Genomic DNA, 26,429 nt, shown 5'->3' with positions numbered 1-26,429 from the left:
GACTGCAGCCAAGGCAGACCATTCACCTTCTATAACCTATACTCACCAGTTCTTTCTCCTTCTCTAGAATGTTCTTTCATCCATGTCTACCTAGTGAATGAATCAAATCTATTCTCTAGGCTCTAGCTCAGACTCCACTGGACCCTTTCTTGTGTTGTCTTTACCTGTTTCATGACCTACTTTCTTCCTCACAACTTTCCCTAACTTCTCCTGTCCAGCCATTTTTTATTCTTCTGAACTTCTCAAGCATTTATTATTGTGTTTTTCATTTGGCACGTCATTATTTGCTCTTGTTCTCTCAGATAAATATATACAAATGAAAAGTCACTAGCTTTTGGAGACAAAAGTACTCATTCCATAAATATGGACAAGTCTTAGTAATAACCCAGTGTAAATCATCTTCCTATAAATAATTCATGACAGTTTCCCCAAAGTTAAATTAACAAGCTGTTTCATTTCTTCACTCAGTTACTGTATGCTTCAAAGACAAATTACAATGGCAGACTTGCCATAGTATCAATTAAAAAAAAAAAAAACAGAATTTCTTCCAAATACACTTTGAATATATGCAGTTCTTTGTACATCCATTATACCTCAATAAAAAAAAAAAAAGTCCCACCCAACAGTTTTTTGATCAAATACTGTGTTGTGGATAATTATACTGAAGACTGTGTTACTTGGTATTATAACCCATACAAGAGGGGTGCCTGGGTGGCTCAGTGGGTTAAGCCTCTGCCTTTGGCTCAGGTCATGATCTCAGGTTCCTAGGATGGAGCCCCATATTGGGCTCTCTGCTCAGCACAGAATGTGCTTCCACCTCTCTGTCTGCCTCTCTGCCTCAATTGTGATCTCTCTCTCTCTGTCAAATAAATATATAAAATCTTTAAAAAAAAAGTTGGCTTGAGTTTCTGGCTAATGGAAATATCATGAGGCAACAGTTATGTTGGAATACAGATAAATTCCTAACTTTCCAGCCATTTCTTAACTAATTTCTTAATTATATGCCATTGGTGGTAAAGGGTGATAAACCAAATGACCAGATATGAATGGCCCAGTATTAAGACCCTACAAGAATAATTAGTGTATATCACTTGCTTTATATTGAGTCAAATGTGTTTGCTTTCATCTTAAAGACATTTATACAATTAGCAAATAAAAAAAATCTTTACAAACATGGATGAGCATCTGTGACACTTGTGTAAAAATACAGATCTTTTACAAGTGCCTGACTTACAAAAGACCATATATACAGATATTCTCAAATCTTACTGACCCCCAAATATATAAAAATCAATAGTACCATATGCTTTCTTCTGTAACCTAGCCTCAGGATATGAAAAAACTTCTTCCACACCCTTGCCATTAGTTCTTGATCCTAGTTCTCAAGTATGAAGAACATCTTCATGAATCTCTCCTCTACTCTCATCCAGCTTCAAGGGAGCTATTACCAAGAGGCTCAGTTTTGCTCACTGTCTCCATCCTGAGACAACCCTACTTCTAGAAATTTATTTCCCTTTACTTCCCCATACTCTTTTGTTCCTAAGAGCCTGTCCAACATGTGTGTTATGAAATATTCCTCCTCTATCATTACTTTAAGGAGATGGACAGTGCTAGCTTATCAAATAAAATTATTTCTCTCCAATTTTAACTTGGAACTCATTGTCCCACTAAAACAATGATAATGGATTTTGGGTCACAGAGCAACACCAGCATTCTGCTTGAATAATATAAATGTGCTTGACCTTGAAGTTGCTAAAAACATTATTTCCAGGCACTTTTCTTAGAGATTCTAATCTAGTAGGTAGCAAATGTGTATTTAAATACTCCAGGTTAATTGTCAGTAGGATGGCCATATAATTTATTGTCCAAATCAGGGCACTTCAAAGTGAAAGAGGGCACTTTTATAATTATGCCACAACAAAGCAATTCAATTAATGGTTAACTGGGACTGTCCTCCTAGGCAAACTGGTGACTATCCTTATGTAACAGGTAAGTTTGGAAAAACAGATGAAACAGTATCTCTCCAATTCTCCAACAGGACATAGAACTAACTACGACCTTAAATGTGTTCATATATACACTGGCATTTTATGTGGAACACAGAGCCTAAATACTGAGTAATTGTAGAGTGCATAAAAGCTACAAAAACATTTAGATATCAAGGTCTACATTAAATCATTAGCCAATAATAAGTACATGAAAAGATGTTCAACATCTTTAATCATTAGTGAAATGGAGATCAGAACCACAACAAGATCTAACTGCACACCTAAGAAAATCGTTATAATTAAAGACTGACAATGACAGCACTGGGGAGTATGGGGGAGACTGCAAGCCCTTTATACTGCTGCTGGGAATGCAGCTGGGAATACAGCTACTCTGGAAAACGGTTTATCTGTTCTTCAAATGGCTAAACATGGAGTTATCACATGACTCAGCAATTTTACTCCTAGGTATATACCAAAGGGAAATGAAAACATACACCCACACAAAACTTACACAAGAATTTTCACAGCAGCGTTATTCATAATTGCCAAGAAATATAAACAACTCAAATGGTCCTCAACTGATGGATTAAAAAATTGTGGTATATCCATACAGTGGTGTATTATTCAAACACAAAAAAGGAAAGAAGCATTGATTCATGCTACAATATAGATGATTCTTAAAGACTATGCTTAAGTGAAAAATAGTCACAAAAAATGACATATTGTATGATTTCATGTATATAAGATGTCTGGAAGAGGCAAATCTATAGTGACTAAAAGTAGGTTAGTGGTTCTCTAGGTCTGCTTTTAAGACGAAAGCAAACACATTTGACTCAGTATAAAGCAAGTAATATGCACTATTTATTTGTGGAGGGCTATTCACATTTGGGCTATTCACATTTGGTTGATCACCCTATACCACCAATCACATATAATTAAGAAATTAGTTAAGAAATTGCCAGAAAGTTAGGGATGCATCATCTGCATCTCAACATTGTGAAATTTCTTAATTTCAAATGAGTAGCTCAGGTTCTGTTATAAAGTAGTCATAAATGCTAGCACTTGAGTCAAGAGAGAAAGTCCTCTAAGTACAATAAGTAATTAGTTTTAAGCAGGTAACACTATAACTTACAGATGAATAAAGTATGGAGTTTGATTGCAGTATGACAAGCTAACTATCTTTAAATATTCTCCAATAAATTTGCCTCCATTAAGTTCTGGGGCTACAAAAAAGCAAATTAATTGACCTGATTAATTTCTTTATACTTGGTACAGTATAAAGTTTGACTTATAGTTTAGAGAAGTGGGATGAAGTCTTGGCTGGGCTGTTAATTTAGTGTCTTTGAAGCACAGGATGCCAAGTGAAGAGCTGTGAGAGAAATGAGATTAAGACAAGAATGCTTGTATTTTTTTTTTAATTAAAGACTTAATTTATTTGAGAGAGAGCAAGAGAGAGCACAAGTATGGGGAAGGGCAGAGGGAGAGGAAGAAGCAGACTCCATGCTGAGCAGAAAGCCCCTAAACATAGGGCTCAATCACAGGACCCTAGGACCATGATCTGAGACTAAGGCAGACACTTACTTGACTGAGCCACCAAGGTGCCCCTAGAATGCCTATATTCTTTATGACAGGATTTTATGATAGGATACATAAAAGCAATTCAATTACCTACCCACCAACTTTCACTTGATTTTCTGTTGTGCATTTAGAAGGTTAAAGCCTATGTCATCCTTGATACTGCATATATTTAATTAAAAATAACACTGATTGAGACTCTTGCCCCCCCCTTTTTTTTAAAGATTTCATTTGTAAGTAATCTCTACATCAACTGTGGGGTTCAAACTTACAACCCCAAGATCAAGAATGGCATGCTCCAGTAACTGAGCTGGCCAGGTGTCCCTTGCTCCTCCTTTTTCACAGCTCATTCATTCTGTCCTATCTCTAAGTAAATGTGACCAAAGAAAAAGGGAAAGAAGAGAACAAATAAGTGGAGGAGAAATCAAGAAAAGGAAATGGAAGCTACATTTATAATATGGAAGACATTTATAATATGGAAATTTTGACTTTAATGGATTTCCATTAAGTCATGAGCTTCTTGAAAGCAGAGGTTATATCTTCAAAGACAGAAGCAATTTATTTAGTAGTCATTTCTGTGATCTTAGTGGAACTTGCACAAACAAGAACATCAATTATCCTTTATCTTAGTACCAGCATTTCTTTAAGCATTTTCACAAATGGCACATAAACCAAGAGAAAAAGACATGAGAAAAGATGAATAAGTCCTTTCTAAAATCAAAGTATAGGTGTTAAGTGCCAATAAAGTCCCAAGTACACATAAGCAGTATTTAACATTTATAAATCAATCCTCTTAAAACTTTTGCCTATTTTATTATTGGGTATTCCATTTCAGTAGTAAGGTAAATGCTACTGAAATGCTGTGTAGCATTTGCATGTAGTTTTCAGAAAAGCCATAAAATAAATTTCATATACCACAAACACAGCCTGAAAACTAGACTACAAAAGACACTACTCTCTTTTTGTTTTAATTTAATTTCAAAATTAACAGTCATTAGCCATAACACTAACACTCACAAAAAGCCATGGAATGTGTACACTGGAACATTACACCAGAATAACCCTTTTGTGTAATGCAATATGGCAACCAGAAAATTTCATTCTTAATTTAACATAGAAATTTAACAAAACTTTAAAGGTAGAAAGGACCCTCTAGATCATGATCTTAAAATCTACAATTACTAGTAGAATTGACAATCTTTATAAAAAATAAGCAAAATACACAGTACTCCTGCATGGTAGACACTAAACATAACTCAAAAGGGTCATGCCTCTCTAGATTAAGGGTGATTCATATGAAAGTTAATGTCAAATAAGGGGCTCCTGAGTGGCTCAGTGGGTTAAAGCCTCTGCCTTTGGCTCAGGTCATGATCTTAGGGTCCTGGGATCGAGCTCCACATCGGGCTCTCTGCTTAGCAGGGAGCCTGCTTCCTCCTCTCTCTCTCCCTCTCCCTCTCTGCCTGCCTCTCTGCCTGCTTGTGATCTCTGTCAAATAAATAAAATCTTTAAAAAAAAAAAAAAGTTAATGTCAAATTAATATATTCTTTAAAAACATCTACTTCTAAAATTCAATGACTTTGTGCTGAAATGCTAACTTCTAGGAAAGACAATTTAAATACCCAATTACCTAAAATAAGTCAATGGACTAGGAAACACAGGTTAATCCTAAAATTTCAATAAAAATATTCAAAACTTTAAAAATATGGGGTGACTTTATGGGGTTCCTGGCTGGCTCAATCAGTAGAGCATGTGACTCTTCATCTTGGGGTTGTGAATTTAAGCCCCATGCCGGGTATAGAGATTATTTTTTTAAAAAGTGGGATGATTTTATTATCTTTTTTTTTTTAAGATTTTATTTATTTGTCAGAGAGAGAGAAAGAGAGAGAGCACAGGCAGACAGAATGGCAGGCAGAGGCAGAGGGAGAAGCAGGCTCCCTGCTGAGCAAGGAGCCCGACGTGGGACTCGATCCCAGGACGCTGGGATCATGACCTGAGCCGAAGGCAGCTGCTTAACCAACTGAGCCATCCAGGCATCCCAAAAAGTGGGATGATTTTAAATAATCTTCCTACTTTCTCTTTGTACAGCAAGAAACAAAAGAAACCATGCCAACATTCTCATCTAAGTTGTGCCTTCATTTTGTATTAACAAAAACTCAAGATCTAGGAAATGAAAGGAAGAAAGAAATAAACAAATGGATTTTTGTGCGGTATGCTGCATGTTAGCAGGTATTTCTCATTTGAATACTTAAAACTTATTCTCTAATACTCTTGCAAGTCAAATAGAGTTTTTTATTTATGGTAAAAAGCAGAAACAGCACATAGGTGGCAACCAACAGAATAAAAAAACGAATTGCATATTTATACAACGAAATACTACTCTGTAGTAAAAGAGCAACTATTCATACATGCAACAACATGGATAAATGTGAATAATATGCTAAGTTAAAAAAAAGAAGCCTGGGGCACCTGGGTGGCTCAGTGGGTTAAAGCCTCTGCCTTTGGCTCAGGTCATGATCCCAGGGTCCTGGGATCGAGCCCCGCATCGGGCTGTCCACTCCGCGGATAGCCTGCTTCCTCCTCTCTCTCTTTCTACCTGCCTCTCTGCCTACTTGTGATCTCTGTCTGTTAAATAAATAAGTAAAATCTTTAAAAAAAAAAAAAAAGAAGCCTTACACAAAAGAGCACATATTGTATGATTACATTTATGAAAGTTCCTAGCACAGGAAAATATATGATGAAAAAGAATCAAAACTTTTGGTTGTTGTTTATTAGCATGATGGTAATGTTTTATACCATGACACGAGTCTATGTATACAAAATTCACTGAATGGTAAATTCCTGATTTATGCATTTTCTGAATGTATATTTATCCATAAAAACATAAACAAATACTGAACTCTAGTTAATTACATGCATGCCAAAGTGTTCAGGACTGAAGTATACTGATTCCTGAATTTATTTTGAAACGTGCCAAAAAAATGAGATGGATTGGTATAGAGTAAAGCAAACAGAGCAAAATGTTAACAAAAAATTTATTAAAAAAATTTATAAAAAAAAAATGTACTTCTTCCTTTAAACTCTGTCTTCAGGACAACACTGCTGAACATCAGTAATAAGTATAAGTTCCATCTCCATCTCCTCCATTTCATGGCCTTTGTACTTTGTACCTTCTACATGGAGTGTCCTTCCCTTACGAATCTCATAGCTTGTTCCCTTCATTCAAGAGTTTGCTCAAATATCAAGAGGTCTTCCCTGGTCACCCTGTCTTAAATAGACCCTATTATCTCGTTCCGTCAATCTTTAAGCTATCAAACTGCTTTTGTTTTCACTGCAATAGTTTCTATATTTCTATCTGACATTATATTTTATATATATTTCATTTCTTTGTCTCACCCACAAGAAAATGAGATCTAGGAGGACAAGGGTATTATCTGTTTCAAAATACCAGTAGAGGGTACAAAGTAAGTTTTCAAAAAATACTTGTTGAATGAATCTACACTTTCCATGTCCTATAAAAAATCAATTCACTTTATTTAGCTTTTCAGATAAATGCAAAGTTATACCTACTACTCTAATGATATAGAGTTTAAGTGGCAAGAGTTTGTTTTTTTTTTTTTTTTAAGAACATCATGTATGATTTGGTTCAGTATTATAGAATCATTAAAGATTTGGAGTCATTAATACTTCAAATTTATTAATTATAACAGGGAAAATACATACTAAAGAACCACTCTTTAAGGCAGAGGTTTTTTTTTTTTTTTTTTTTTTGCAGTTTCCTTCATTCTACAAAATTAGTAGCAGGACTGGAGTGAGTGACAAATGGTCTGAAAGGAGGCATCAATTTTACTCCCTCATTTCTGATAAATTTTTTTACTTTCTTTGTGGACCCTTCTCTTTCCTTCTTAACATGATTTGTAGCTAAAAGGAATAATAAAAGACTATATGAATAAAGCTCCACTCTTAAGTAAATACCACTACAATGAACCAAATTTATATAAAGGCTACAACCATGCTGTGGTATGTAAACATTCAGTGGGAAAAAATTAGCTAATCCCATACAATAGACAGAGGTGGACAAGTATAAATGAAACAGAACAAGAATCAATTCTTTGGTGGTTTCTGTATATCCCAAACTTTACATACATGATCTTGTTCCCTCCCTTCAAAGTATGGTGTCATTATCCCCAATATAATACAGATGAAGAAACAGATTGAAAGGCTAAGTTACTGGCTCAAAAGTCACATCAGTTGTTGAGTGGCAGACTTGTAGTATTTAATCAAATCTTTGAGTTTCCAAACATATTGCTTTCCACTGGAGAAGCTGTTTGCAAAGTGTGGTTCAAGGACCACTGCCGATCAAGCTCCTTTCAAAGGGTCCATGAGGACATGTGCTTACTTTTCTTCTGAATATTTGTATGTGGCCAAATTGCCTTCTTATTATTTCAACCAAAATCAAATGTCCTATCAGAGTGAATGCAAAAGCAGAGTGAATGCATAAAAACCAGCTATCTTCTGATAAGTCAGATATTAAGAAAAAATGTAAACATAAAACAATCCCATTCTTGCTATTTTTTAATTCTGCAAAGTCATTTTTCATATAAATGTAGTATTTATATTAACATGCAATGAGTTTATTATTCTTTTAAAATGAATCATTACACGTTAAAGAAATTCTCTCATATAATACTGTTGAATATGGTATTACTTCCCAAATTGCAAAACTGACCTACGTTTGACACAATCTTTATCAAAAATTCAAGCTGGCTTTCTGGCAAGCTGATCTTAAACTATATAAAGAAATCAAAGGGACTCAGAATAGCAAAAACAATCCTGAAAAAGAACAAAGTTGGAGGTCTCACAAGTCCCAATTTCAAAACTTGTTACAAAGTTACATAATCAAACAGTGTGGTACTACTGGTCTAGTAATAGACCTATAAATCAATGCAATAGAATTTAGAGTTGAGAAATAATCTCTTACATTTATGGTCCACAAGAGCCAAGACAATTCAATAGGGAAAGAACAGTGTTTTCAACAAATGGCGTGGAGATAAAAATGATATCCACAGAGACACCTGGGTGGCTCAGTTGGTCAAGCGGCTGCCTTGGGCTCGGGTCATGATCCCAGCGTCTTGGGATCGAGTTCGTTCGTATAGGGCTCCTTGCTCAGTGGGGAGCCTGCTTCTCCCTTTGCCTCTGCCCGCCACTCTGTCTGCCTGTGCTTACTCTAAGAAATAAATAAATAAAATCTTCAAAAAAAAAAATGATATCCACATGTAAAAAAATGAATTTGGACCTCCTACCTCATACCATACATAAAAATTAACTCCAAATGGATCAAGGTCATCTGTATCACAAAAAAGTATCCTCCCCAAGTTGGTGGTCTACACTTTTATTTTTGACCTCCTTATGTTACTTTCCAATTGCTTTAGAACATTTAGTACTTTTGTATTAAAAAGTGTAGGGTCATACAGTAATTAGAGTAACTTAACAAGCACTTAAATAACTTTCTTTCCCCAAATGATTTATTTGCTGGTTCTGTATGTCTTTACAAGAAGATAACATCTTTTATTTTATCTTACAAATAATCAATAGGTTTAATATATAAATATCTGGTTAAATAATGAATGTATCACCTCTTGATAAAAATCCTTCTATTGCAACTGGAAAATGAACAATATAGATAACTAAAGTCAGATTCTTTTTAGTTTATACAAGAAAGGGTTGAAAAGTGAAAGGGCAGCAAGCCTTTATAAAAGGAGAATGATGAAAGAATTGGCATTTGGGGAAACAAGGCTTATAAAATGAAAACAGAAATTGCACCTTGGATATGTTTGATGTAGAGGTATTTCTGTTGTGTTTCAGATGCATGTGAACTTGGTAAAACTAACACAAATGAACAATATAAAATGTATGAACGGTATATTGAAGGTATTTGCTTAAAATTATACTTTTTTCAATACTATACAGGAACATATATATAAGTATCAGAGTTTTTTGCTTAGCTTTCTATTTTTCAAACAATTACACATTCATAGGCAGTTGCAAAAATAGTATAGAAAGATCCCATGTACTCGTCACTCAATTTCCCTCAATGACAATGAAAATATAGTTCAGCATCAGAAGCAGGGATTGGCATTGATATATGACCTTATTCAGAGTTTGCCAGTTTTACACACATTCATTTGTCTGTTTCTTTTCTTTTCCTCTTTCTTAGAGAGCAAGAGAGAGTGCACATGCACAAGTGCTCATGCGTGAATGGAGTGAAAAGCAGGGAGAATCTTAAGCAGGTTCCATGCCCAGCGCAGAGCCTAACTCAAGGCTCCATCTTACCACCCCGAGTTCATGACCTGAGCCAAAATCTAGAGTCAGACACTTAATCAAAAGAGCCACCTAAGAGCCCCATTTGTCTGTGTTTCTATGTAATGTAGATTTAGGGAACCAGCATACAATCAAGATACATAAACGTTCCAGTATTACAAAGATCCCTCATACTACCCCTCTCTAGTTACAACCATCCTGCTTCCTCAAACCCCATCCCTGGAAACCACTGATCTGCGCTCTAGCTCATAATTTGCCATTTCGAGAATGTTATATAAATGAGACCACATGGTTCTCCCATTTTAAAACTTTTTTTCATTTGGTATATTACTTTAAGATCCACATAAGTTGCTTTACCAATGTTTTCTTTCTTTTTATTGCTGCATAGTAGTCCATGGTATGGATATAGAATGGTTTAACCATTCACTCAAGGAAGGGATTTGGGATGTTTCCAGCAAAAAGATACTATTTTTAAACATAGCAATTCTGTAATAAGCATCTGTCCCAAGAGCACTTTAAAAATGAGGGCCTTGTGTTCATTTAAGTCTTTGCTTTGCATATATTTAATTTTATCCCCACAACATTAGACCTTTCTTTTGTAATTCCATAGCTTCTCTACTGAGAAACAAGGCATCAAGGTAAATCTGCAGTTAAACTTCCAACTCAGACTTTAAGGTGATATACCGGTTATGGAATTTCTTTCAAGCAGAAGAAAGGTTAGTGAAGTTAACTGTACAGCTAGCTCACAAAACTAATTTTTATGTCATTGATAAATATAAAGTTGGGAGAAGTAAAATTATAATACTTTAAACAAACTCTTTCGCAGGATGATATCAAATTACGCCCTTCAAGAAGAAAGGTAAAAAATAAGAACATAATGTAACTTACTTCCCATACTTAATTTCTTTTTGAGAGAAAGTACTTTTAAGGAGTTATAGATGAAAACACTAGTCAAGCAGGCAATAAGAATAATCATTTAAACATGCTATATGATTTAGTATTTATGAAATAAGAAGGCACAAGAGAAGTGGGCTTACTTGTAGGAGGTTTTGTTTGTTTGTTTTTTTAAGTTACAAATCTACAATTCAGAAGACAAAGAGAAAAACAAAGACCTTAAGTACCAGCTTTCAAAACCAGAAATTTTTAAGTTAATGGGCACATGTAGAGACTAAGAAGGTAAGAAGAGGTAATATTTTCAAGGATAAAATCTGAGAAAAAAACAAACTTTTGGAGAATAAGACACAGAACTAGATTCGTGCCAGAATTAAATAACTCATCTTTTGTTTCAACCATCACCCAATGACTAACTGAATTAAATTCTGGAGAAGATACACATGCTTACATCTTAACAGGTACAAACAAATTTGCTTAATTTATATAACGTATCCTTATTTGGAAAGCAAAGTTAACTTAATAAAATTTTGTTTGATTTTATGATTTGATTCTTTGCACATGTCTATATTACTAATAAACATTATGATACTTCACAGGATCAGACGCAAGACTATTTTACCTTTCTAAGAAAATATTCTATTATGGTAAGACAAAACTGACATCTCCTTACGTATCTTAGTTATCTTAAATTATAAATAATAAGTTATCATCAATGCAGTGAGGTGTAACTACAAAGAAATAGAGTCTATGATTTGGAAGCTACAAGAGCCATTTGAAAAACTGCTACTTGTAGCCACAACTCTTTGACACACAGACTGTCAGAGTATTTACAATATTTACAATAGATCATCGAAGTGTTAATAGTGAAGTTTTCTAATTCAAATAGCAACAATGTATTATAAACCCATCAAGGCTTAAGTGCTTATTATTGTAACATTCTCAAAAAGGGAGAAAATAAAACCTTTATCAACTCTCAGTATTTCTCTGTTTCTGCAGAATTAAAAATTAACATTAATTTAAACGTGTATAATTAAGTATGCTAAAGTGTCAGTACTAGAAAATCTCTTTTATTATTTGGAAAGGCCTGGCACTGCATTTTTTCTGCATACTTTTTGAAAAAGTTTATTTCAATTTTATAAAATATTCTGCTGCTGCCACTTAACGTTCCCCAAAAGAGCATCCAATTGTACTGGGTTCATTCACCATTCAAAATAAGGTACAGCTGCCTTGAACCCTGGCCAGGCCTTACTGTCAGGAGACTTTGTAATAAACTTTTCATGTTAAACTTTAATTTGTCTACCAGGACAAACTCAAAAGACACTATTATGTGTGAAGACAAATACATTTTCCAAAGTGCCTGAAAAGAGAAAGGAACAGTGTGTCTGTTGTTTCACAGAAAAGAAAAACTCAAGTACTGATATATACTGAGAATTAAAAACAGCAAGTCGGCCTATGGCCATAATGAATTCAAATGACTCACTTAATCTTAACTCTGTATTAAAGAGTTGCCTGTCAGTAGCCTGATAGCACAGTGAATATGGATTGCAAACAATATAAACCTTGAAACACCTATCAGCTAAGTAAAATTCAAAAGATTTTACAATAATTTATCATTTCAACAATTTACTACATCCTTTTATTCCAAATAATTCATCTGAAATATATTCTAAACATAGGGATTTTGACGCAAAAATTTAAAAACCTTCTATAAAATCAACAACTCTTCAGTATCTGATTTCCAGTTTGTCACATACCTTTTACTTTGAAAATGGCTAGCGGCAAATGGCAAGAATTTAAGTCCCTATATAAATGAAAACTCCCATAGTACTCCTCTACCATAAAAGAGCAAGTTCTGAGGCTGCAACATGTGCATGTAAATAAACTCATTCTCTTAAGATGCATTAAGTTAATATTTAATAACGCATACTATGCATTAAACACAATAGTAGGAGCTTTATACATTTCATCTCTAATCCTCACAACTCCAAGTGTTAAGTGCTATCATCCCAATTTTATACCTGAGACTCGGGCTCACAGAAGGTCCACAGCTAATAAGACAATGTAAAAGCCTCCTATTCACCAGCCTTTTCTGTATATAAAGTATATGACATCTGAAAGTATCAATTCTATATCAATTAACCAACAAGTTTTAGAAAATGCTGATACATGAAAAAAAATATATGCATACATATACATATATATATATACCAGTGCTTTGTAGGAGCTGAGCAAATTTACCTTTCAGGGTTATGTTTCTTTCTTTTTTTTTTTTTTTTTAGCACACATTGACATTTCTTCCAGATCCTGAATCTAGGATCTATGTAATTCTGTATGCCAATGCATGAGTTATGGAAATATGTAAGATCATTAAGGCAACAGGGTCTCCTTAGACCCTGAAGAAATGGTCTACACAGGCAAATTGATTATTTCTTCAGAACCCAAGTTTACACTTAACAAGTTAAGCCTCAGAAGTGGGCCTAAAATTTTACCTTTGATATGATCATGTTTACTACAAATTACAGAATCCATTATTTAAGGACATACTCATCCAAAACAAAACAAAACAAAAACAACCCCCCCCAAACCAACCCCACAAGGTGTGAAAAGATGAGCACCTAATCACTGTGTGAGGAAAAAACATTCGTTCTCAAATATGCCAAATTTTATTAGGTTGAGGTATGTCCAGGTACTCTAGGTACACTGGTAACCGGCTATATTAAATATTACATAGATCTTACTCTTTCAAATATTACAACTCGCTTAGCTTCCAGTTAGACTTTAACCACCTTTTAATTACTCAAAAGTTCTTCTAATCAATGACATCTAAGCTAATAGCAAAGGGTTTCTTCAGAATTACAATTCTGCAAACTACAACCATGGATACTTAGATCTATACACATCTATTTCCTGGGACCTCATATTAGAAAAATCATCTGCTACTTACTAAGCCTTACTTTTACTTAACTTGCTATCCAGGACAATTACACACGGGACAAGATAGCCTCAACAATTTGTTCCTACATAAAAGCAAGCTCAAAAAGAGAAGCACTCTCCTCTGCACCTAGTAACAAAAAAGAGAACAAAAAAAAAACTTCAAAAACACAGGTTTGAGCCCAAGGCTCAACCATAAAATGTGTAAATCTGACCCCTGGGGTCCGTGGCACTGACAGTCATTCAACTTTCTTTTCAATAATCCCATTGTGCTTTTTCTGGTACAACAGGCAAGATATGCCTACATTTCACCAACCGGTCGGAACGCCTTATTTCCTTTCTAAAAATTCTCCCGGTGCAAGGCGGGGGGCCGAGGCGTGGGGTGGGCCAGGGAGCCCGAAGCACCGGCGCCAGCCACCGGAGAGAGGAGAACCACGCACGGCACCCGCTCTTGGCAGGCCTGCTGTGGCTGGTTCCCGAGTCCCTGGGGCTGCAAAGGCAGCAAGCAGCAGCCATGGCAGGGACTCGGGAACCTTTCCCCTGCCTCCTCCGCTAGGCCTCGAGGGGTTTGCTTTTCACATGGCCCCCGGGTGGGGGCGGTGGGCACAAGGTAGTGGATGCAGCTGCAGCCGCTGCGGCGGGCCAGGCGAGCAGGGCTCCCTCGGAAGCCGACCTCCCGGCGGGCTAGCAGCAGCAGCACCTCGGCGGGGGCCTGGCTGGATCGCCGATGGTTCGGCGCGGAAGGCCACCTTCTCATACACATCTTTCCCCTGCCTGCCTCCTTCTCCGTTAGCGCTACCGGTTGGCGGGCGGGGGAGGGGAGCGAGGCGCGTTATTCCCGGGGAGCTGGAGGGGGGAGGGGAGGGCATCTCTTACCCGCGTTACTGAGGAGGAGGAGGAGGAGGAGGCGGCTGGAGCGCGGCGCGGCGGGGCGACGGCGGGGCTGGGTGGGTGCAAGTAAGAGTCTTACGAAAGGGAATTAACCCCATCACCAGCCCGGACACCGGCTCCAGCGGCAGCCGCGGCTGGCAGAATCCCGCCCCTTCCCACCACGCACTAGCCCCGCCTCTTCGTTCTCTTTGAGGGACAGTCCACAAATCATAGATTATACATCCTCCGAGTGACATGAGGATCATCCAATCAGACCTGAACAAACTGCTTTCTCTCCACCCCTTTATCTCCTCCTGGGCCGCGGCAGAGCCGTGCCAAGTCTTCCTCCACCCTCAAGGGAAAAAGAACCAATCGGTGATAAGTAACCGCCCTTGAACGACGCAAAGGACAACCAATGGCAAAACTAACAAGACAGCCATTTTGCCCACTTGTAAAAAAGGCACCTTTTCCCACGAGTTGGGAGCCTGAGGTGGAGGAGTTCTGTGGAGTTTTTAATGACCTGGAAATATTGGAAAGACAGCCATACTTCTTCAGGGATTACTTATAGAGCTTTCTTGGAGTTAACATTTTTATTCAACATGTGGGGGGAAGTGAGGAATGCTGCTTAAGGGCTTAGCTCCTCCCTTTAGCGGTAACGGGTTCTAAGCCGAACACCTGGTTTCTCCTGCTTCAGTGGCGGGGGAGGCGGGGCTATTGCGCGGTTCGGCCTGCAGGGGACTACATTTCCCAATCTGCTTTGCCCCAGCCTCTGTCATTGCCTCCTTTTTCTTCCTGTGAGGCCTGACGGGAGTTGTAGTTTCTGGGAGATATCCAGGTCTCTTCGTTGGCCAATGAGAGGGAACAGACTTAAATGATTTGGAGTTTGGGGCGGAGAACCGGTTGCAAGTGAGTGGCAAATCCTTTTCGCCACCCTAACAGAAGACGGAGGCATAAAAGAGAGGGGTAGTCAGAGAAGAGTTTTCTCAGAACGCCATACGGGTTTTAGATTGCTGTTGTTTGAACTCTTGTTACTTTCAGAGTGTCCCGTTGAAGTCACTTCCGCCTTGGGGCGGACGCAAGCCAAATCTGTGGCGGGAGTTGGAGATTCGGCAGCGAATATACCAGGTGTGGCTTTTGGAGTGGCGTGGCGGGCAAGTCAGCTTCTGGAGAGAGAGAGAGAGAGAGACGAACGGCATGGAATTGTGTTTTAAAAGAAAGAGTGGGTGAAATGAGATGGCGGTAGTTCCTAAGTCCAGAATGCCGTTCTCCACTCCTAGTCTTCAACCCGGGAGTCGCATTTTTATCGTTTGACTTGCTCACTGTTAGATTGCACCCATCTATTCATGGAAGCTGCCTTTAATGTTTTTACCCGCTTTGGTCCTTGGAGTATGGCTTCAGGTTATCTGTTTGACTAAAAATAGGCTTAGAAGTTCTGAAATAACAACTCCCTCGTATACAAACACTATTAAAGACTAGTTGGAAGGAGATAAGCTAGAAGGGTACAGGATTAGTACTCAAAAATGGCCCACAACCATCCCCCTCTCCCCCGCGTAAAGCATCAGTGTTGTGGGACCAACAGTCAAAGAATTATCTTTTTTAGTAATTTTTTTATTTTAACTAAAGTTTTTCAACATACAGTATTAGTTTCAGGTGTACGATATAGCTCTCTTGTTTTCTTAATGCAGTTGGGATTTTCAGTATAATTTTGCAGTGTAGTTTTCTATATAGATGTTTATTTTTTTGTTTTTGTTGTGTCCTGAATTCTTCAAGTTAAGGAATAGTAAATATGACCATCATTTTATTGAGTGTTTCCTCAGCCAGAATGGTAATAAGTGCTTTAAGTACATTGTTTTGGGGGGGGGGTGGTCAATCTGCAAGTATTGTTATGTGACATTTAGTTGAAGAAATTGGTGTTCAAGTGACATTCATGAAGACTTTAAGGCCTTGATCGGTAAATTTGGGAGCTGAGATTCATATCCAAATCTGTCTTATTTCTGATCTCTTAATCACTACTCATCTTGCCTCTCAAATATTTATTAATTCCCCAATATGTGCTATAGACACATGAGAGAGAAATGTAAAATTCCATTCTAGAAATCTGGAACAAATGGTGGCAGTCACTAATTGTGATGTATCCTCTGTCATCATTTGAATAATATGTACTCATTGTATTTAAAAACAAGAAAAATATGAAAAGGAGGTCATCTGTAATACCGTTATCCAGAGATAATACCATTAAATTTGGGTGAATATCCTTACAGACCCATTACAGGTATAGACATTTGCATGAATGCTATCATACTACCTTTTCTGTGAACTTTTTTTTTTTTTAATGCAACAATGGGTTGTGGATATGACTGGATATATGTTAATATCATTTTAAAATTAACATTTTTGATTGCTGTCTGGTATTCGTTGTATTGCTCTAACATAATCAAGTCCTACTTGATGGATATTTACATTATTTTTTATGAACTTTATTTGATTGTGGTAAAAAACATAAAATTTACAATCTTAACCATTTTTAAGCATATAGTAGAGTAGTGTCAAGTGAATGTACCTTGTCATTAAACATATATGGGACTTTTTCATCTTGTAAAACTGAAACTGTACTTTTGGTACAACTCCTCTTTTTCCCCTCCCACAGCCCTTGGCATCTACCATTCTACTTTTTTTTGAGTTCACCCACTTGAGGTATCTTGTATTGGTGGACTCATGCAGTATTGGTTCTTCTTGACTGGCTTATTTGACTTACCATTGTATCCTCAAGGTTCAACAGTGTTGTAGCATATGACTGGATTTCCATTTTCAAAGCTGAATAATATTCCTGTGTATGTGTGTCTGTGTTATATTTTATTTATCCATTCCTCTGCCAATAGACATTTAGATTGCTTCTACCTCTTAGCTATTGTGAATAATGCTGCACTCAACATGGGTATGCACTTAAGTCTTCAAGATCCTGTTTTCATTTCTTTTGGATACATGCCCAGAAGTGGGATTGTTGGGTCAATTATTAACTTTTAAAAAGAATGCTCTTGTGAACAAATCTTTATATGCTTTTTTGATTATCCTGTAAATCTGACTTTTTAGAGTTAGGTTATTTAACCACAATTACTTTATAATTCCTGAATTGCTCTTCAGAAAAGTTGTGCCCATTTTCTTTCTTACTAACAGTGTTTGTGAGCACCCACTTCCCGTCTTTTATTCCATCCAATCTGATTGCAAAAGTGATTCTTCATTATTTTGTTTGTAATTGAATTCTGTTGATGTTAAGGATTTTTTATATGTGTAGTGTGCATTGTTTAATCTCTTTTAAGTAGCTTGTTATTGGTTATGATAATCTCTTAATAATTTTAAAGGAATTACTTCTTAGGTTTTTTAACTCATGTATTTTGTAGGCCTTGACTCTCATTTTGAAATTTGTCTTTTTAACTTTTAATGCTGTTTTTCCATGAAATAATTCTAATTATTTTACTTTTGAAATCTTTTTCTTTTATAGTTTCTAGTTTATTTGTGATACTTAGGAAAGCATTTGTGATGCTTATAAATTAGATAATAAAAATATGTATACATAATTTAAAATTTGTTCTTACATTTAATTTTACAATTTATACATACTTGATTTTGCTTGGATTCTGGTGTTTTTTTTGTTTTGTTTTGTTTTTTGTTTTTCTTTTTTTCCGTTGTTCTGTCTTTGACTGGAACTCTACACATTATCTTAATTTCTCTAACTTTAAACTATGCTTTGATGTAAAGTGTGGTTCCACTCTTCTTTTTAGGTATTTTCTTATTGTTCCCTTATTTTCTTGTATTTTTTTAGGTGGATTTTGGTACCATTCTGCCAAATTAAAAGTACATCTTGGTACATCTATATTTTAATAAAGTATAAGTTTAATATTTATATAGATACTGAATGCTGCTTAGTGACAAGCATTTAATTTCATATTAGTAACACAGAATTTTTCAGATACAGTCAAGACTCAATGGGGCCCTCTGCTTTGTGAAAACATGCTTATATTGCAGAATTAGATAAAAAAGTTTCTAGTTTAAGAGCATTTCCAATTTTTAAAAAATTATGTGATCACTTTTTATTACAAAGGTGCTTGCATTTTACATGTTGTTTCCAGTAGAAGCTGATGACTTCTGCATGTTTATTTTTTAAAAAAGATTTTATTTATGTATTTATTTGAAAGAGAGAGAGGGAGAAAACATGAGATAGGGCCAGGCGTGGGGGTCGGGGGTGGGAAGAAGGAGATGCAGACTCCTTCCTGAACAGTTAGTCTCATTCAGGGCTTGATCCTAGGACTCCAGGATCATAAACTGAGCCAAAGGAAGACACTTAGCCACTGAGGTGCCCCTTCTGCATGCTTGTTATAATAACTATCCCTCTGTACGTCATAGCCTCCTTTGAGTACTTCAAACTTAACATGTCCCCTAAGCCTGTTCTTCTCACTTGTTTATTTGGTCACGTAATATTTGTTGACCACCTACTAAGAGAAGTACTGACTAATAAATCAAGAAAATGGGCTCCAGGCTGCCTAGGTTTGATTGTGGGTTTTACCATGTAATTGTTGGGTGACCTTGTGCAGATTAGTTAACAATCTGTCCCTTTAGTTTTCTTATCTATAAAATTGAGATAAGAGAACACCTACCTCACAGGTTATTGTGAGGATTAAATGACTTCATTCACATAAAACACAAATTAGTGCCTGGCCTATAGTAAATGTGTAGTAGTTCTGTAAATATTGTTTATTGACCTGGCTGATGCTGGCATGCTGAAGTAAAATGGAAAACAAGACAGTTAGTGGTCCTTGATTTTATGAAGATATTTGAATAGGAGGGAAAGACAAAATTCAAGTAAATAAATAAAAGGAATTGCTAATTATAATAAGTGCTTTAAGGAAACCAACTGATATTAAGGATAATGTCAGGGAGTCCATTTGGGAGCTATTGCAGTATTCCAGTAGAGCAGTGATAGCTGGGGATGGCAAATGGACCTGGAAAGAAATGAATGCATTTGAGTTATGTCTTAGGAATAATTAGTAATGAATGGATTTAATTTGGTGGCTAAAGGAGAGGGAGAAATCAAGAGTGCACCCACGTTGCTGGTTTGAGTAACTTGCATGGTTGTACTATTACTGAGAGATTGCACAGGGAGCACACAGGTTTGGTAGAGAAATAAGACTTTGGTTTTGGACATTTAGGCTAGAAATGTCTGTGAGACATCCAAAATGTCAGGTAGGTATTTTCTTGTTATTCCCATATTTTCTCGTATTTTTTTCTTCAGGATTTTTCCTGAAGTCATCAGGATGACTTCATCAGTCATTTGAAGTTATTAGCTTCTACTGGAAACGGCATGTTTAGGTGTCTTAAGTGAAGAAATTATAAATTGTATTACCTTAGCTATTTGTGGTATACTTCTAAAAGATTGTCCCCACCCTCACATCTGTTTTTCCATATTTGACAAAGTAATTTTTGTAAACTAATGGCCTCTTTAAAGTCCAAGAAAGGCCCCAAGTTTCCTATAGGATAAAGTCCAGTTTTCACATGGCAAATGAGCTAGCCTATTATTACTTCTTTACCACTGGTCACAAGAATTGTATTTTTTAGCTATACTAAACTGCTTAGGATTTTCTGAAACTTAGTGCTTTTGCAAATAAGGCTTCTTTCTCTCTGGAATATCCTTATCTTGATTGTTCATCTGCAAACCCTGCTCTTCCTTTAAGTTTCACTGATGAGTTGCATCAGTATTTAATTTAAATAGGGGTGCCTGGATGGCTCAGTTGGTTAGTTGTCTGATACTTTATTTCAACTCAGGTCATTATCTGTGTCCTGGGATTGAGCTCCATGTGGGGCTCTGCACCCATTCTGCTTGGGATTCTCTTTCCCTCTTCTTCTGCCCCTCCCCCATATGCCCGTGCCCACTCGCTTTCAAATAAAAAAATAATTTAATATGAGGTCTCTTATATACCAAGCATTTTTTTCTCATAAGTGAAGCCTTCTTTGATTGCTTGCTACCTTATACAGAGCAAACACTTCCAATATTATATAGTATTCCTAAATATACTTCTTTCATGGCGCTTATTACATTGTGTTCCAATTATTTGTTTATAACTCTTATTTCTGCCCTGGATTGGGCTAAGATATGAGGCTGCAATGGTGCAAATTCATCTTCGTATACGTGGTATTTTCTGCAATGCCTGGTATATAATGGCTGCTCAAAAAGTATTTGTAGAATGAGTGATTTTAAGAGGCAGTGTTGTGTAATGGCAAAAATTCAGACTTAAAATTAGAACAATCACAGTTCCAGGTTTAATATAACCAGTTGCTAACTAGTAAGAAATTATTTCACATCAATTTTCCTGAACCTCAATTTTCTTGACCTTAATGTGAGGATAATAATACTTTGTGAGTTGTTCTGAGAATTATAAGAGATTTTAAAAAATGTTCCCACAGAGAGGTCACTTAATAAGTGGGCGGTATTTTATCATTATTTTGAAAACTGTTGCTTATAGAATGAAAGGTTCTAGTGTCCTTGCTTTTAGAGTAGTTAGATATTAGATATGGTGGTTCTTAAAGTCCCATAAATGATTTTTTTTTTAATAATTCTGTAATTTACTGAAATTAACCCATTATCATTTTAGGAAATTCAGTTTTATTGACAAAAAATGTGATTTCCATTTACTTAATTTAGGTTGTAGCTTAACTGACAACTTTTATTTTTTTAAAGATTTTATTTATTTATTTGTCAGAGAGAGAGAGAGCACAGGCAGAGTGGCAGGCAGAGTCAGAGGGAGAGGCAGGCTCCCTGCGGGGCAAGGAGCCCGACGTGGGACTCGATCCCAGGACGCTGGGATCATGACCTGAGCCGGAGGCAGCTGCTTAACCAACTGAGCCACCCAGGCATCCCAACTGACAACTTTTAAATAAAGCTACATCAGATATAAACGTAAAGAGAATGTATGATATGACAAACCATAAGTGACTCTTAATCTCACAAAACAAACTGAGGGTTGCTGGGGGGAGGGGGTTTGGGAGAAGGGGGTGGGATTATGGACATTGGGGAGGGTATGTGCTTGGATGAGTGCTGTGAAGTGTGTAAACCTGGCGATTCACAGACCTGTACCCCTGGGGATAAAAATATATGTTTATAAAAAATAAAAAATTAAAAAAAAAAGAATGTATGATATTATCAAAGCATTGAGTGTGTTAAAATGTGACATAGGTACATTTTCAAGCCTTGGTCAGATCTGAAGCATTCCTGTGATTGAATATCTGACTTTGTACATAATCACTTTGAAAATACTTGAGTGGATAAGTAGACCTCTTTATTGACTACCTTTTGAAACTTATAACGATAAACTTTGTTTTTGTGTGTATGTGTGTGAATTTGTGGTTTCTGGAATCCATGTACTTTAAAGCAGAGCTGTCCAGTAGCCCTCCATATTAACCACTTGCATGAACTGGCACTTTTTCAAGCCAAATTTGTATCTCCAATAACTATATAAATGGATTTATTTATGTTATTACGTGGTTACTTAGCCAGTTGGTAGAAGTATTTACTGAGGTTCCTGGCTTCTAGTCCTTTTCCCTTGCCTCTGTCCACCTGCTTGCTATTATTAGTGTGATGGGAGGAGAGGAGAAGTGAGTAATCATATGTTTTATCATAGCTCCTCCAAGATTTGTTAAGGCATTTCATTTCGCAGCATTTACTCGTTGTATCTATGTAGCCAAATTGCTATCCTTCTTAGAACCATTTCCACTGATCAGTTTGTTTGACTAGGATGAATTTAAGAATTTAGTTATCTGGACCAACTGAATTTGATCTTAAATTCAACAGATTTGATTGATATTCTGTAGTAGAAAGAATTTTCCATATGTAGACATCCTTTCTATCTTTGAACTCTCTAGGGTGTTCTAATAAACTAATATCCTAATAGGGAGCCTTAATTTGTATTCAATATACAACCCTCCCTCTAATCTTAATCATTTTATAAACTGCATTCCCAATTTCCCTGCTATAACTTGAATTTGATTTACTGTCTTTTTATCTACTTAGGGTGATTTCTGCATTTGAATGTATAGCCCAATGGACATAAAATGCTAGTTTCTTAGTTCCTAGACTGCTGTGTCTCCTGTGAATTTGATTTCCACATTAGTTTAGCCATGCACTCCTATGGTCCTACTTTATACTTACACATCTCATAAACTATTCTACCTCCAGACTCTCTAATCATGGTACCCCTGTCCTTTGAAACTTCAAAGTAACAAATAATTCTGAGTGCTTGGTGCCAGGCACTGCTCTAGGTGCATGGAATACACCAGGAAACAAAAGAGATAAGAATTTCTGTCCTTTTGGAGTTTATACACTAGTGGCGAAAGACCAACTAAAATTCTACAGGAGGAAACTAAATCATATAGTGTCTCACAAAGTGATAAGTGCTGTCAAAGAAGATGTAGGGTAAGGAAGAGATAATAAGAAGTTGCAATTCTTGTTGGTTTTTTGTTTTTAAAATTTTAAACTTTTTTTTTTTTAAAGATTTTATTTACTTATTTGACAGACAGATCACAAGTAGGCAGAGAGGCAGACAGAGAGAGAGAGGAGGGGAAGCAGGCTCTCTGCTGAGCAGAGAGCGGGATGCAGGTCTGGATCCCAGGATCCTGGGATCATGACCTGAGCAGAAGGCAGAGGTTTTAACCCATTGAGCCACCCAGGTGCCCCTAAAATTTTAAGCTTTTATTCTGAAGTAGTTTAAGACATACGAAAAGTCACAAGAATAGTGCCATATGCCCTTGACCCAGAATCACATATTGTTGCCACATTTACTTTAAAATTCTTTCTCTGAAAAATATGTAACACTTCCTGAATTTGTGTGTCATCCTTGTGCATAGGCCATGCAAATCTCTGTATCGTTCCAATTTTAGTATATGTGCTGCTGAAGCAAGCACAAAAGTTGAAATTTTAAACAAGATAGTCAAGTTTTCATTGAAAATTTGACATTTCAGAAAAGACTTTTGAAGGAATCAAGAGAAGTAGCCATGCAGGTAATTGGGGGAAGAGTGGTACAGGCAGGTGGACCAGCTAGTGCAGAGTCCAAAGCAGGAACACATAAGGACATCACTGTGACAGAGAAGAAAGAGTGAGAAGGGATGGTAATAGAAGTGGGAGCAGATTGTAGAAGGGCTTATAAACCATTAATAGAGCTTTTATCTGAGTAAACCTGGAAACTGCTGAGGAGTTCTGGGGAATGTTAGGATCAGACTTACCTTTTCAAAATATCTCAGTGACTGCTACATTGAGAGGAGAATGTAGGAAGGGAAGTAAAGGCTGAGATACCAGATTCTTGCAGAAATTCAGACTAGAAGTGAGAGTGGCTCAGATCGGGTGATGGATTTAGAAGTAGTAGGAAATGGTGGGATTCTGGGTATATTTTGAATGTAACAGGAGTTGCTAATGTATCGGATATGCAGGATGAGAGAGAACTGAGGGGAGTGAAGGAATTGGTATGGACAACTGGAAGGATGAGATGGGGAAGATTGTGGATGGAATAGGGTTTGAGAGAAAGATCTAGTGTTCAGTTTTAGTTGTGTTAAGTTTGAGATGCCCATTAGACTGCAAGTTAGCGATGTTTGGTTAGGTATTTGAGTCTGAAGTTCGGGAGAGGCTGATCTCTCTCTATAAATGTGGGAGTCATTGGCACAGAGGTAATATTTAAAGCCATGATAATAATGATATCTCTAAAGGATAGAACAAAAGTTACTAAGAACTGAGCCCTGGTACACTCTAATCTTAAAGTGGGCAGGGAGATGAGGAAGAACCAGCACAAGTGTAGACTGAGCAAGAATGACTGTTGAAGTAGGATAGAAACTGTGGGGATGTGGTGTTCTAGAATCTAAGTGAAACACATGGTTTAATGAGGACGGAATGATTTACTGATAGGTCCAGTAAAATGAAGACTAAGAATTCCTACCTGCTGTCTGCCTTTTATTCCAAATTAGGCACTTTGTATATCCTTTTCATCTGGTTATTGTGTACTCTGTATGTCTCAGCTTTGATGTATATATCTCTTAGAAAGCTTTCCAAATCTCCAGATTTGGAAACTGAATTTTTGTTACATGCTTCCTTAACAGTTGGTACTTTCCCTATATTATTTATTCAAAACTACATCTATTTTTTTTAATTATTATGTTTGCAGAAGCTCTGCAAACATATGATATGGAACTCTGCTCCATATCAATACCCAAATATATTTTTGTTGAATGCATGAAAGAATGAAATTCGGGAATAAAATTCATCAGATAATTACTTATTTTTTAATTGGAATTCTTTTCAGAACAAATATTTTGACTGTTTAAAATGGATATTTTAACTGTGATTTAGCTCTGAAGCAGGGGTGGCGCATTCCTGTGTTGAAAAGGAAGCAAAGACCCAGATATATGATTTACCTGTCACTGGCTACATGATCTTAGAATATTATCTTTGTGGACTTCATTCTTCCGCACTTTGAGATCCATTGCTATGTGTTTTCCCATTTTTTTAAATTAAACTTTTTATTTTGAGATCATTGTGAATTCATATAGTGTTGAAAACATAGGGTGCATATATCTTTTTGAGTTAGTGTTTTTGTTTTCTTTGGGAAAATACCCACTAGAGGAATTGCTGGATCATTTTTAATTTTTTGAGGAACCTTCATACTGTTTCTCACAGTGGCTGCAGCAGTTGCAGTAATGTGTGAGGGTTCCTTTTTCTCCACATCCTTGCCACTGATTGTTATTTCTTATTTTTTTAATTCTAGGTATTCTGACAAGGTTAAGGTGATAACTCATTGTAGTTTTGATCTGCATTTCCCTGATGATTAGTAATGTTGGGCATCTTTTCATGCGTCTATTGCCCATCTGTATGTTTTCTTTAGAAAAATATCTATTCAGATTCTCTGCCCATTTTTAATTGGATTTATTTGTTTTTTACGGTGTTGTATACGTTCTTTATATATTTTGGTTATTATTGCCTTACCATATATATCATTTAAAGATATCTTTTCCCATTCACTAGGTTGCCTTTTCATTTTGTGGAAGGTTTCCTTCCACAAGGTTTCCTTCCCTTTTTATTTTGTTACAGTCCCAATAGTTTATTTTTGCTTTTGTTTCTCTGGCCCGAGGAGATGTATCTAGAAAAATGTTGCAAAAGCGAAGTCAAAGAAATTACTGCCCATGTTTTCTTCTAGGAGTGTTATGGTTTCATGTCTCACATTTAGGTCTTTAATTCATTTTGAGTTTATTTCTGTGTATGATGTGAGAAAGGGATCCAGTTTCATTATTTTGCATGTAGCTGTCTAGTAGTCCCAGCACCATTTATTGAAGAGTCTGTCTTTTCCTTATTATATATTGTCGCCTCTTTTGTCATACATTAGTCGACCATATAAGCATGGGTTTATTTCTGGACTCTTTTTTCTGTTCTGATGATCTATGTGTCTTGTTTTTTTTTTTTTTTTTGGCCAGTACTGTACTATTTGGATTACTGTAGCTTTGTAGTATATCTTGAAATCTGGGATAGTCATACCTTTTTCTTTCTCATGATTGCTGTGGCTCTTCAGGGTCTTTGTGGTTCCATACAAAGGTTATTTGTTATAATTCTGTGAAAATGCCATTGCATTAGGGATTGCATTGAATCTGTAGATTGCTTGGGATAGTTAGCACATTTTAACAATATTCTTCCAGTGCGTGAGCATGGAGTGTCTTTCTGTTTGTTTGTGTCATCTTTAATTTCTACATCAATATCTTATAGTTTTCAGAGTAAGTCTTTGATCTTTGTGGTTAAAGTTTATTTCTATGTATTTTATTCTTTTTACTGGG

General features: G+C 36.4%; 2 protein-coding genes and 1 non-coding gene across 12 annotated transcripts in view; 1 reads left to right on the top strand and 2 right to left on the bottom strand.

Moving 5' to 3' along the window:
* The window catches only part of R3HDM1 (R3H domain containing 1), a 198,074-nt gene extending 183,309 nt beyond the window's left edge, over positions 1-14,765 (bottom strand). For all 9 annotated transcript variants that reach the window (XM_004774254.3, XM_004774256.3, XM_004774257.3 and 6 more), the window contains exon 1: positions 14,583-14,765. The gene's annotated coding sequence lies outside the window, so the exon portion shown is untranslated. The remainder of the gene's footprint in view (positions 1-14,582) is intronic.
* A 640-nt stretch (positions 14,766-15,405) lies between these two features.
* The window catches only part of ZRANB3 (zinc finger RANBP2-type containing 3), a 323,717-nt gene continuing 312,693 nt past the window's right edge, over positions 15,406-26,429 (top strand). The window contains exon 1 of one of the 2 annotated variants that reach the window (XM_013046760.2): positions 15,406-15,482. In XM_013046760.2, coding sequence (XP_012902214.1) covers positions 15,448-15,482 — 35 coding nt within the window. In that variant the 5' untranslated portion in view covers positions 15,406-15,447. Of the gene's footprint in view, positions 15,702-26,429 lie in introns of both variants that reach the window. The other variant, XM_013046761.2, reaches the window with a different exon arrangement.
* Positions 23,422-23,525, bottom strand: LOC123387958. Its single transcript, XR_006602447.1, has one exon. It is a non-coding gene; the product is annotated as a U6 spliceosomal RNA (small nuclear RNA).

Source organism: Mustela putorius, unplaced genomic scaffold, assembly GCF_011764305.1.
Source record: "Mustela putorius furo isolate JIRA1106 unplaced genomic scaffold, ASM1176430v1.1 tig00003867_pilon_pilon_pilon, whole genome shotgun sequence".
NCBI classification, from domain to species: Eukaryota; Metazoa; Chordata; class Mammalia; order Carnivora; family Mustelidae; genus Mustela; species Mustela putorius.
Note: the sequence above shows the minus strand (reverse complement) of the source record. Positions and strands in the feature narration are given on the sequence as shown.